The sequence below is a fragment of the Podarcis gaigeae genome (genome assembly GCF_964106915.1).
Source record: "Podarcis gaigeae genome assembly, chromosome: 12".
In the NCBI taxonomy this organism is placed as follows: Eukaryota; Metazoa; Chordata; class Lepidosauria; order Squamata; family Lacertidae; genus Podarcis; species Podarcis gaigeae.
The window spans coordinates 51,760,092-51,773,037 of NC_139688.1; the positions used below are offsets into that span (position 1 = coordinate 51,760,092).

The following is a 12,946-nucleotide window of genomic DNA, read 5'->3' on the forward strand; positions in this document are numbered from 1 at the left end:
TAAGGTTGTATTATGAAGCCGCAGCTTTCTGCTGGCTAAAAGACTGGCTACTTCTAGAGGACACTGATGTGTTAGATTTAGAAGGTTTTAACAATGCATTTGGTTGGCATGCATACTTATGGTATGACAAAGTTAAGATCAATAAGGCCTTTAAGAACCATATTGTCAGGAAAGCAGTGTTTAATGTCTGGACAAAATACAAAGACCTATTGGAAAATAAAACTCCAAGATGGCTATCACCTCTGGAGGCTAAGGCCCGAAAAAGACCCAATATGGAGGCCAAATGGCCGAAATATTGGGAAATAATAGAGAAAGAGGGCAATAATTGGAAATTGCAGAGTTTGGAAAAAATGAAAGATAAAGTGCGAGACTGGTTACATTACGCTCAGATTCAAGAAATTTTTAAAAAGGATAAAAAGTTAGGATTCCAGGTGGAGAAATCGAAGTTGGAAACAGAATTGTTAGAACCTAAGACTAAAGTACTCTCAAGAATGTATAACTTGCTGTTGAAATGGAATACACAAGATGAAATGGTTAAGTCGGCCATGATAAAGTGGGCACAGGATATTGGGCATAATATTATGTTTGAGGATTGGGAAAGGTTGTGGACCACGGGGATGAACTTCACGGCATGTAATGCTCTGAAGGAAAATGTAATGAAAATGATATATAGGTGGTACATGACCCCAGTTAAACTTGCCAAAATATGCCATGTGCCAGACAATAAATGTTGGAAATGTAAGGAAAATGAAGGAACATTCTTTCACCTCTGGTGGACTTGTCCCAGGGTGAAGGTCTTCTGGGAAATGATATATAACGAGCTGAAAAAGGTATTTAAGTATACCTTCCTTAAGAAACCAGAGGCCTTCCTCCTGGGCATTGTCGGCCAGATGGTGCCAAAGAAGGATCGAACATTCTTTTTGTACGCAACAGCAGCAGCAAGGATACTTATCGCCAAGAAGTGGAAAACTCAAGATCTACCCACTCTGGAAGAATGGCAGATGCAGCTGATGGACTATATGCAACTGGCTGAGATGACTGGCAGAATTCGAGACCTGGGAGAAGAGAGGGTTGAAGAAGATTGGAGGAAATTTAAGACTTATTTACAAAAATATTGTGATTTGGTGGAAAGTTAAGTAGGATGTTTGATCATAAATAATTGGCCACCACAAATTCGGATCGGAATGGGATGTAAAGTGAGATTAAGAGAAATTAACTTGCAGAGGACTATATTTAAATAAGTGGTTTTAAAATTTGCAAATTAGATGATAAATTGCATGGAAAAAATCTATGATGATGAAAATGGCAGCGGGAGATGTGAGGAAGTCCAAAGAAGTTATGAAACTCTGTTGAGATAAAAGTAAGGTTGTTTATTGTCTTTGTACTTTATTTTGTAAAAACCCCTAATAAAAATTTTATTAAAAAAAAAAAAACCAAGGACAGCTTTTTCACATAAGCACTGCTCATCATTTAATATGTGATGGTCTCTCTCTCTCAGCCTCTTTTTGTTTTCAATTATGCACAGTGCCATTCTATCAACTTTGTGGTGGCACTCAGAGAATAAGCTCACTTCAGGCAAATAAGAGTTTCTTCAGCAAGCAAATAGTGTGCTATTTCCATGTGAAAGTATATGAGTGTCATGGCGGCCCAATTTCTATTCATGAGTAGTTTGTTGTTCAATATACCTCACGACTCGGCGATCATCTGCTAGGCATCTCTCCATTGTGCGAGGAAATAGAAAGCAAACAAAATCACTGCAAATGTCACTCCACCAAGAGCTAATAACTTTTCTCTGAAGACTTGTGTATGTACAGCATATCTGGCTGGGAGTACTGGATTGCCTCATATTAAAAAATATATCTCTGATTGATATTGTAAGGTCACTCTCCCCCACCCCAAAATAACCTCACCCTGATTGACAATTCAATTGAAAAGTCTGCATCTAGAACAGAAGTGTCACTTCAACTGTTGTTTTTCTGCCTAATCATTTTCTTTCTTCATCTGCCTCATTCTTTCTCTTGGTGATTTTCATTTTTTAAAATGCACATCTCAAACAAGGAATATTCAAGAAAACACAAAATACACTACAAATAATAATACCACAATCTAATGCACAAAGATGAAATCCAAAGCCTAAAATTATGACCCAGATACATTTTTCTAAGTGAGTAAACTACATCTCCTGTCCTGAAGGAATCCCTGCTTCAACTTAAAATGTAAGTTTCTCCTAGGCATATTATCAGTCTTCCACAAGAAGAAGAACAGGAGTTTGGATTTGATATCCCACTTTATCACTTTATCACCCAAAGGAGTCTCAAAGCAGCTAACATTCTCCTTTCCCTTCCTCCCCCACAACAAGCACTCTGTGAAGTGAGTGGGGCTGAGAGACTTCAGAGAAGTGTGACTGGCCCAAGGTCACCCAGCAGCTGCACGTGAAGGAGTGGGGAATCGAACCCAGTTCCCCAGATTATGAGACTACCGCTCTTAACCACTACACCACACTGGCTCTCACAAGAAAGGAAGGAACCCAATAGAGCAGGCGTGGCCAAACTGGGCCCTCCAGATGTTTTGGGACTACAAATCCCATCATTCCTGGCCACTGATCCTGTCAGCTAGGGAGTTGTGTTCCCAAAACATCTGGAGGGCCAAGTTTGGCCATGCCTGCAATAGAGCAAAGACTGGCTATTTGAGTTATCTTTGGCTGATGGCTATTTTCTCCCTCTTTAATAGGTTTCTTTTCCCCCTGACGTTGCAGGACCTGGGAAAGAAGTATGAGAGCCTATTCTGCAAACTAGGTTCGCCTTTCCTGAAGTGCAACTCTCATCTGGAACTATGTATTGTCGTTTCTGTCTTTCAGGTTACCAGTCTGTCTTACCTAATCAACAACAAGGGTTCCAAGGTCTCATGGGAATGCAACAGCCTCCCCAAAGTCAGAACCTAATGAATAATCAACAGGGAAGTCAGGTGCAAGGCATGATGGTTCAATACCCCACCATGTCGTCGTATCAGGTACAAAGCATCTATATCGAATGTCTTCATTTTGGGCATGTGGATTGCTCAAATAAAGGCTACTACCATTCCATAAGAAGTCGATATGTGTCCCTACATAAAATTATTTGAAGCTGAAAATTTGGGAGTAAAAATCACCACCACCGTACAATTCCTTCAATTAATAAACTGGAAATCCAATTGATCTGTATAATTTTTTCCTGTTGTTACAAGAGGCAGTGGCGTAGCGTGGGTTATCAGCACCCGGGGCAAGGCAAGTAATTTGCGCCCCCTAACCCATGGATTTGCGCCCCCTAACCCGTGGATTTGCGCCCCCTAACCCATGGATTTCCCTAACCCCCAGATGTTGCGCCCGGTGCGGCCGGCCCCCCCTGCACCCCCCACGCTACGCCACTGACAAGAGGAAATAACAGCAAAATTGACACAAAACATACTCATAAAAACATGCTATTACAAATATTGAAATATGCTTAATAAAATTGTTGCAGTACAGAACAAGAACTGTGTTTCTAAATAGTTTCACATTTGCCACTCAACTTAGTTCATTTAACTGTAACTTAACCAAATATTATCTTTTCTGAAAGTGGGAAAGCAGCAAAATACCTGCCCTTTACCCCTTGTTTAAAACTCTGGTTTAGAGCCCAATGAAACTAATTGTAATTTTCAAATGATGTGTAAAAAGTATTTGTTATTTGACTGGCGGCTTTAATACCAACATTTGAGGGCCATTTATCTTATCAGCCCTATTTCAAGCCATTCTGTCAATGCCACATTTCCATTCTGCGTTTTGACTGGGAGCTACAAAAGTTCATTCCATCAGATAAAACACCTTTCTTGCCCTTGTGCCACATTTGAGATACAGAACCATCCTCCTTTCATTTTTCATTGTATGGTGGGGAAAAACAGCCCTGCTGTTAATAATGTCAATCTACACAAGCAGTAAAAAGACAAGGGCGTCGGGTAATGGAGGTTAGGCATCCTCCATTTAGGATCTGATATTTTTTATCATTTAAATGTCAGAAGAAGTCAGAACATGATTTAATTTTCTGGGCTCCGCATGTTTCCTGGACCCCTCTCAAGTTCAAAATAACGGAGACTGAGGTATTGAAAAGGAATTTGTTGATTCTGCATTTGAGAACTCCACTAAAACATAGCGGTGTGATATTCTGCTTTTACAGTTTTGCTTTTGTGTCACACTGCCAACAAAACTGCATCTCCTGTTCAAGCAATATCCCACCTCTCCAGACACTTCTTTCGGACGTCAGAGGTGGAAAATATTGCACAATTTGTAAAGTAGTACCTAAATGGTTCATTTGTGTCTATGCTAACACTCAGTAGGATGAGGATCTTGTTTCCTGATCTCCTAAACAATAAAATTCAAGACAAATCCATAAGTGTAGAACCATCACCTGTGTGGCTCTTTCTCATCCAATGAGAGAACTGCACCGATTCCATTTAGAACACTCTACCAGTTCACTAGGGACGCGGGTGGCGCTGTGGGTTAAACCACAAAGCCTAGGACTTGCTGATCAGAAGGTCGGCAGTTCGAATCCCCGTGACAGGGTGAGCTCCCATTGCTCGGTCCCAGCTCCTGCCAACCTAGCAGTTCGAAAGCACGTCAAAGTGCAAGTAGATAAACAGGTACCGCTCCAGCGGAAAGGTAAAAGGCTTTTCCGTGCGCTGCTCTGGTTCACCAGAAGCGGCTTAGTCATGCTGGCCACATGACCCAAAAGCTGTACGCCGGCTCCCTCGGCCAATAAAGCAAGATGAGCGACGCAACCCCAGAGTCAGCCACGACTGGACCTAATAGTCAGGGGTCCCCTTTACCTTTACCAGTTCACTAAACTGATGTCTAGTCCAGTATTCTGATTTTAAAGCCATATTCTAAGTGAATGAAAGTCTTTTCCACTTCAGTGGGGCTATAAGAGGGGCTATTCCAGAACTAATTAGTTCTGGATTCTCTTATGCAAAGAGAACTGAGTTATTACAACTATACATACTGGACTACATTTTAATCAGCTTAGCTCAGCACTATATATCAATACACGTTCAGTTTCCCATCTCTTCTGCTTCCCTCTCCCTACCTGTCAGCCCAAGCATACGGGAAACAATATGTTCACTTCTTAAATTATTCAGCTACTAGTGAACTAGCGTGTACCCCAGTCTAAAGATCAGGCATTTCATATTTCTGGAACAGACATGAGTCAAAGGTGGAGACCAATTATGAAAGAAAACAAGACAGAAGGAAAGAAAGCTTGTTCGGAATTTTAGAGATGAGTATGAAGACCCTAATTTTGCTTCTTGTCTTTTAGGTGCCAATGACCCAGGGTTCTCAAGGACTGCCACAACAGTCGTATCAACAGCCACTCATGCTACCTAATCAATCAGGTCAAGGAACACTTACAGCCACTGGAATGCCTGTTTACTGTAATGTCATACCTCCGTCCCCACAGAATAATCTCCGATTGATTGCACAACACTGTCCTTCTAATAATGTTCCACCAGTTATCTCTGCCAACTGCAGGACAAACTGTGCGAATATTAACAATGCTGGATGGCAGGTCAAGTACTGAAACTGTGAATCCTTAGTACCAATATATAAAAGGTAGCTGGGTTTTTTTGTTTTTGTTTTTTAATGACAACTATCTCATGGCCTTCAAACGAAATGAGGAACACAACAAGAGTTATCAGTTGAGGGCATAGAGTCAGTGCTGCTGGAAATATGTAAAAACAACAACAAAATGTAATAAGTTGTTCTCGCTGGTTAATGGTGCATATTTTTGTCATGTCTGCTAGGTCTGCCTTTATAGCTTAGCTAGTGACATGAAAACATTGAGGTAAGATTTTTTCCTACCACTGAACACCACTGTGTAGATTATAATATCCCTAATTCAGATTAGTTTTGTACTTTGTGTTGAGTTTGTGAAGCGAAAAGTATTTAAAAAAATATAATAAAACCACATTGTACCAAAGTTGTAATGGACATTATAAAAAAAAGCTGAATGGAAGGAATAATTTATATACACTATAGAGTTTTTTATGGATATCTACTGTATTGTAGTGTTAAATCACAATAAAGCTACTTGACCTCATGAAGAAAGGTCAGCTTTCTACTATCTGCTTGACTATTTCTTTCATGCCTTTCCACTTAGGCTTCTTGATTAACTAGAAATATGAAATAGAGCTATCAGTAAAACACCTTGCTATTCTTTTGCTGATAAAACTACATTGATATGAGATTCAAAGGCAAATACAAATTCCTTTGTATTTTGAAACAAATGCACAGATCTTGCCAGTACTGCTTCTCATGTTGATTTTGAGAGAGCCACTCTCTGGGGATTTTGGGGAGAGATGCCTTTACCTGAAGAACTGATGAAATCTCATGCACAGGAGAAAAGTTGCTCAGTATTCTGCTTCTACTTCCCTTCCAGTCATGTCTAACAGTTCTGAGATATATCAATATGTTAGAAACCTCGTCGTCACACAAATCAGATTAGGTGGTAAAAGCTGTGCCTCAATTTTATGCTGCAGGCAGGAGGGGTTCAAGTGAATGAATTTCCTCTATTTAAAAAGTGGGTGGGTGAGAGAAGGCAAGGTTATAATTATACCCTGAAATCACAGTTGAGAATTGGGGGTTCTCCATTCACACAGAGCAAGTATGAGGTCCAGTATCCCTGCCTGACATTCCACATGAACAGGCCCAATACCCAGAACCTGCTCCATAATCTTCTTCAACATACATGGATTCCTCAGCAAACTATACATTCAGGGTCCTCTGGAAGTAGAAAGTCTACAAACCACTGTCCTGTCTGATAGAAAACCTAAGAAAATCCTACTGTGAGTGATGCTTGTTTCTATCGATGGGGGTGTGGGGAGAGGGACACTTGCTATGTCACCATGACAATTCAAGTGCCAAATGTAATGCAGAGCAAGGACTGTACTCCTGCCAAGGTAAACAGCACCACGGGGGCAGGAAGAGAGAATTTGGTTGCAAGTACACATATTCCTTCTGCAAAGTCACATTGTCTGCCTCAACTCTCAAGCGAAGAGGTACACTACTTTGAAAGGAAAAGAGCTATTGAGATTACTTCACACAGACACCATTTTTTTAAAGGATATGTGATTGGGGAGGGGTTCGTTAAAGCTAAAGTAGGAAGCTTGGGGTTTGGATAGGGACAAGTCCCGATTAGTTCCCTGCTCAGTCGTGAAACTCTGCGACTTGGCCTTTGGCATAGCATTTCCATGGAGGTGAGAATGTATATATGCGTACTCTGAAGTCGGCCCCATTGAATTTATTGTAGGTTATTGCCAGGTAAAGGGACACGGGTGGCACTGTGGGTAAAACCTCAGCACCTAGGACTTGCCGATCGTATGGTCGGCGTTTCGAATCCCAGTGGCGGGGTGAGCTCCCATCGTTTGGTCCCAGCTCCTGCCCACCTAGCAGTTCAAAAGCACTCTTAAGTGCAAGTAGATAAATAGGTACCGCTTTATAGCGGGAAGGTAAACAGCGTTTCCGTGTGCTGCGCTGGTGCAGGCTCGCCAGAGCAGCTTCGTCACACTGGCCACGTGACCCAGAAGTGTCTCCGTACAGCGCTGGCCCCCGGCCTCTTAAGTGAGATGGGCGCACAGCCCTAGAGTCGGACACGACTGGCCCATACGGGCAGGGGTACCTTTACCTTTATTCCCAGGTATACCCAAGGAGTATACAGAGCCAGCCCAATACATTCTCCTGCTTGAGACAGAATTACAAAAGGCACTTTTCCTCCCCAATTAAAGCTGGCTAGTTTAGCACCTCTTAAAATCTCATGGTGCAACTGCCCCAGCAACAACAAACATGTCTCTCCCATATTGGTCTCTATGGCCACTGCTACCAAACTTCCCAATAGTTTGACTTCACCCCCCATAGGCACACTCCTGCATTGCCTCCCGAGACAGATGAATACCAAGAACAACAACAACATACCCTTCAACATTCCTCAGATGAAAACAGGTGTCATGGGCAAGGAATCAGCTTCACCTGTTGAGCAGCAGCCTGAAGGAGGAGTAGGCAGAGAGACTCCCCCTGCTTCTTGCTCCTGATGGAAAGCAGCTCATTCCAGTTTTCTTAAGCAGAGTTTCCAGCCTCAGTCAGTTGCTGGAAACAATATTTGTCATTCCTGGCCAGACCGTGCTGCTCGTGACTTTGGACTCACGGCTTTCTTGACCCCTGGACTATCTGACTACATAAACCGAGATATTCCTCACCTTAGGACCGGACTGAACCTTGAATACACACTCTGCCTCCAGGCATGTCCGTCCCCGTCCCCCGTCCCCCCGAAAACTTGGCTGGTTGTGCATCCGTGAGGGTGATGAATTGAAGACAGTGTTTCGGACACAATATGGGCACTTTGAGTACACCGTAATGCCCTTCAGCTTGACCAACACACCCACAGGCTGACCCACAGTCTTCGGTGCTCTTCCCCTGTGGGTACTACTCCTGAAAACTTCAACCACCAGAGCGGAATTATGGCATTTGGGACAAAAAACAATTGGCTATCAACGTGGCCTTTGAGACGTGGTGTCATTTGTTGCAAGGGACCCATTATCCGGCTGAAGTTCAGGCAGACCATGGGAACCTAGAACATCTCCAGTCAGCCAAGAACCTGAGTCACCACCAGATCCACTAGTCCCAGTTCTTCTTCCTCTTCGATTTTATTGTCACCTATATTTCCAGCTGCTAGAACCAGAGAAGCTGGAGTATGAGCGGTCTGACGATGCATTACATATTGCCACGATCCTGCCTCCTGCCATCTTTGCTATGGGCCAAGTTCATGGAAACTTTCTGTGGGAGCTGCAAGAGGAGCAACAGCAGGATACCTATGTGCAGCACCAGCAGCAAAAATTGTCTGACCGGACTGGACACACTCCTCACTATTGAACAGTGCACCAGCACCTGCTGCAGTTTTGGAACAGTTATTATGTGCCTCCTGGTCCACTGCAGGGAACTGTTCTGCGGTTATGCAATGACAGTCTTCCGGCAGGCTATTTCAGATGCTTCAAAACTCATCATTTGGTGGCCTCATCTTTGGGTTGAGGTGGAGCAATAGGTGGCCTCCTGCCCTGTCTGTTGTCGGGCTAAAGACATCCCTGGCAAGCCGACAGGACACCTTCTACCTTTACCAATACCTAAACGGCCCTGGTAGACCATTTCCCTGGACTTTATCATGGACCTGCCTCAATCCCAAGGCGCGACTACCATTTTGATAGTGGTGGGTACCTTGACCAAGATGGTGCATTTTGTCCCTAACACTGGCCTCCCCTTGGCCCAAGAAACTGCTGATCTCTTCTTGAGGGAGCTGTTCCACTTGCACGGCCTGCCGCAGCGTCGTATATCCGATAGTAAAGGTAAAGGTAAAGGTACCCCTGCCCGTACGGGCCAGTCTTGCCAGACTCTGGGGTTGGTGCGCCCATCTCACTCAAGATGCCGGGGGCCAGCGCTGTCCGGAGACACTTCCGGGTCACGTGGCCAGCGTGACATCGCTGCTCTGGCGAGCCAGAGCTGCACACGGAAACGCCGTTTACCTTCCTGCCACAGCGGTCCCTATTTATCTACTTGCACCCGGAGGTGCTTTCGAACTGCTAGGTTGGCAGGCGCTGGGACCTAACGACGGGAGCGCACCCCGCCGCAGGGATTCGAACCGCCGACCTTTCGATCGGCAAGCCCTAGGCGCTGAGGCTTTTACCCACAGCGCCACCTGCATCTGCTAGAGGACCACAATTAACTGTGCACTTTTAGTGGGTCCTTCTGAAGGGTTTGGGGGTGCAGCTCCATCTCTCCTCTGCCTACCACCCTCAATCGGATGGGCAAACAGAGCACATAAATGGGATCCTGGAACAGTATCTGCAGTGCTTTGTAAACTTCCATCAGAACAACTGGATCTTGCTCCTGGTGGCTGAATTCTCTTGTAACAATGCTCTCCACACTTTGACAATTCCTGTCCCTGTTCTTTGCCAACTATGGGTTCTACCCCTGCTTCTCCCTGCCATCATCTCCTTCCACACTTTGGTGGCAGATCAGTTTTTGCAGGAACTGCAGGCCATCCACCAGGTTTTCCACAAGCAGCTCCAACAGGCAATGGATGATTACAAGCATTTCACTGTCCAACATTGGCAAGCTGTGGGCCCTCTAGCTTGGTCTGGCTCTCCACCTGGCATCTGCCCATCCAGAACTCTTCATGGAAACTGTTGCCCTGCTTCCTCGGTCCCTTTCCTGTGGAGGTTGTGATCAACCAGATGGCCTACCCGGTCAAGCTCCCAGCTTCCTACAAGGTACACTCGGTCTTCCACCATGCCTTGCTCGTCCTTGTGGCCCCTGTCAGTGTGCACCAACCAGATGCCCCCCCTCCACTGCCCATCCTGGTGGAAGGGGAACCAGAATTGGAAGTGGCACAAATTTTGGACTCCCGTCAATGGAGACAGCACTTCCAGTATTTGGAAGACTCAAAGAGCTATGGCCCTGAGGAACACTCATGGGAAGATGCCGTGCATGTCCCTGGTTGGTCCGGCAGTTCCACCATTGGTACCCCCATAAGCTGGCATCGAGCCAGCGGGTTGGGGGGCGCTTTGGGGTGGGGGAGTGTGTCATGGGCCAGGAATCAGCTTCACCTGAAGGAACCAAAGGCAGGGTGACTCCCCCTGCTGCCTTCTTGCTCCTGATGTGAAGCTTTCTTAAACAGGGTTTCCAGCCTCAGTCAGTTGCTGGATACCACATTTGTCGTTCCTGGCCAGACCTTGCTGCTTTTTGCTTCTCGTGACCGTGGACTCTCAGCTTTCTGACCCTCTTTACCCCACATCCCCCCCCCCTGAGCATTTCCTATCAGAAAAAGGGCAAGTGGAACCATCACACCAATGAGACAGAGCACACACACCCTCCACTGTCTAGAGAAAACCCCTTAACCCCAATTTTATTCTATTCTTTGGTAAATTTACAAAAAGAGAAACACAAATTTTAGAAAGGGGGGAGATTAGACACAAATGCACAATATATATTATATTAATTGCACTCTGTGCCCCCTTTCTTCCTGTCCTGGACCTCAGTGGCAGCAGCCTCCCCTCCTCCTTGCCCATTCTCCAGCAACTGATGAGCTGCCCAAGGGAGGCAGCCAGCAGCAGTGGCCATGGAGAGGCAGCGGGATGCTCCCTCGCAGCCACAGCAGTCATCTCTCAGGACAAGTGCCGTCTCATCCTCCCCCCTGAGCTCGGCGGCAGCAACACCGGCAGGGGAATTAGGGACATTCCATTATCAAATCCGAAGCCAGAATGGCTTTTGTAATTCCAGAACTGTCCCTGGAAAGTCAGGACACTTGGAGGGTGTGGCGATCACACAGGGTCCCTGGACATTTCACCGTCTATTGATCCCTGTGCCACCACTTTATTTCTTGCTGCCACCACCCAGGCCCTACCTGGGACAATACTGAGTCCAGTCAGGGTTAAATTGGAACATAAACTTCTGTTTATTTATTGCAGTTTAACAAGCGTGTGGTTTCATAAACGGTATCAGTCCATTACAGTCATGGGGTGCCTATCCAGATCTATAACTTCTGCTACCTTCTCTCACTCACTAAACCACCTCTCAGATATTTACTTGTCTCCCTAGCCCCTAACTGTTCCTGACTTAGCTTATTTCGCTACACTAACTCAACCTACCCACAAACTCTATCCCAATTCACTCCCACTCCAACCAACCACCCAACTCCCAACGAACTCCTCCCTTTGCTCCTCCCAGAGCTGGTTTTATAGTCCCTCTGACTCCAGCCCCTGGGTTCTGATTGGGTAACTTGTTTAACTATTTCACCTCCAGCACTCTCATATGTTAACGTCACAGAGGGTATGAAACAAATCCCAGTAGTCTCCCTTCCAGCACTTTCAGGAAACGCTTCTTTGTTAGGAGAGTGCCTAGAAGGGGTGCTTAACATTTTCTCCACCCACCAATTCTTAGCCCAAAATTGCTCTGTGCTACACACACGCACACAGTTTCAAACACATACATTTGAAACTCTGCTGGGGAGGAGCTGCTTGAGGGTCGAGGAACTAGGAGCACAGAAACAATAAACAGGAAAATGATTAAGCCTAGACATCTCTCCTCTGCTCCAAATATCCTCCTTCCAGTTTTGTGTGTGTAAAAAAGGATCCCCAGGCTCCAGTTACACATGTTTGCATGTAATGTGTAGTTTGGGCCTAATTAGAAAGCAGCCTGGTATTTTCCTCATATTTCCACACAAGGAGATTATTACTCAGTGCTCTCCTTTCTTACTTAAATTTTTTGCAGAACACATACAAAACTTTAATCAAGATTTGTTAACTAATTTTCACAGCTATGCCTATGTCTGTTCAGTCTCTAAGGGCCAAACCTATTTTTATGTTGGACCAAGTAGCAAATTGCACTTGCTGAGGAGAGGTGGAGGGGAATGGAGGAAGAGAGAGAGAATCTCTTGGGAGCTTAAAAAAAATGGAGGTGGAAATGACCCCTTTAAAACTGCAAAGCCAGCATAAAACCCTCTACTCCAGGCAATAAAAGGGCAATAAAAGCTAAGGGCAATGCAATAACAAAGTGAAACACTTTACAAAGTATAAATAATCCACACTGAACTGTACTAAAGAAGTCTCCCGAGACCCACTTAAAAAAGACCCTCTCTGTTATGGTTCTTCCCCTCAGGATATTTGGAATGGTCAAAAGTCACCAAAATTTGTATTACTGCTTCTTTCCTTTGCTTTTTTAAAATGCAGAATGAATTGCAACAGCCATAAAACAGGCAGAACTTGCTACTTTGGCTTGCAGCATTTCCATGATGGCAGTCTCCTGGGAGAGATTTGAGTAAGCGACATAGGCAATTTGAAAACCTATTGACTCACATTTTCATTAGGCTGATCCAGTTTGAGAGGGCAGAGGTTGCTTTTG

The 12,946-nt window shown here is 44.8% G+C and overlaps 2 protein-coding genes across 41 annotated transcripts in view; one reads left to right on the plus strand and one right to left on the minus strand.

The window, feature by feature from the left end:
• Nucleotides 1-6,125, plus strand: part of ARPP21 (cAMP regulated phosphoprotein 21) — a 250,687-nt gene extending 244,562 nt beyond the window's left edge. For all 23 annotated transcript variants that reach the window (XM_083705682.1, XM_083705671.1, XM_083705674.1 and 20 more), the window contains 2 exons: nucleotides 2,858-3,009; nucleotides 5,322-6,125. In XM_083705682.1, coding sequence (XP_083561808.1) covers nucleotides 2,858-3,009; nucleotides 5,322-5,582 — 413 coding nt within the window. In that variant the 3' untranslated portion in view covers nucleotides 5,583-6,125. The remainder of the gene's footprint in view (nucleotides 1-2,857; nucleotides 3,010-5,321) is intronic.
• The window catches only part of LOC310828434 (uncharacterized protein), a 99,394-nt gene that overhangs the window by 37,887 nt on the left and 48,561 nt on the right, over nucleotides 1-12,946 (minus strand). For 6 of the 18 annotated variants that reach the window (XR_014556850.1, XR_014556851.1, XR_014556852.1 and 3 more), the window contains exon 3: nucleotides 6,371-6,455. The exons of the other annotated variants lie outside the window; for them this stretch is intronic. The gene's annotated coding sequence lies outside the window, so the exon portion shown is untranslated. The remainder of the gene's footprint in view (nucleotides 1-6,370; nucleotides 6,456-12,946) is intronic. 18 annotated transcript variants of the gene reach the window in all.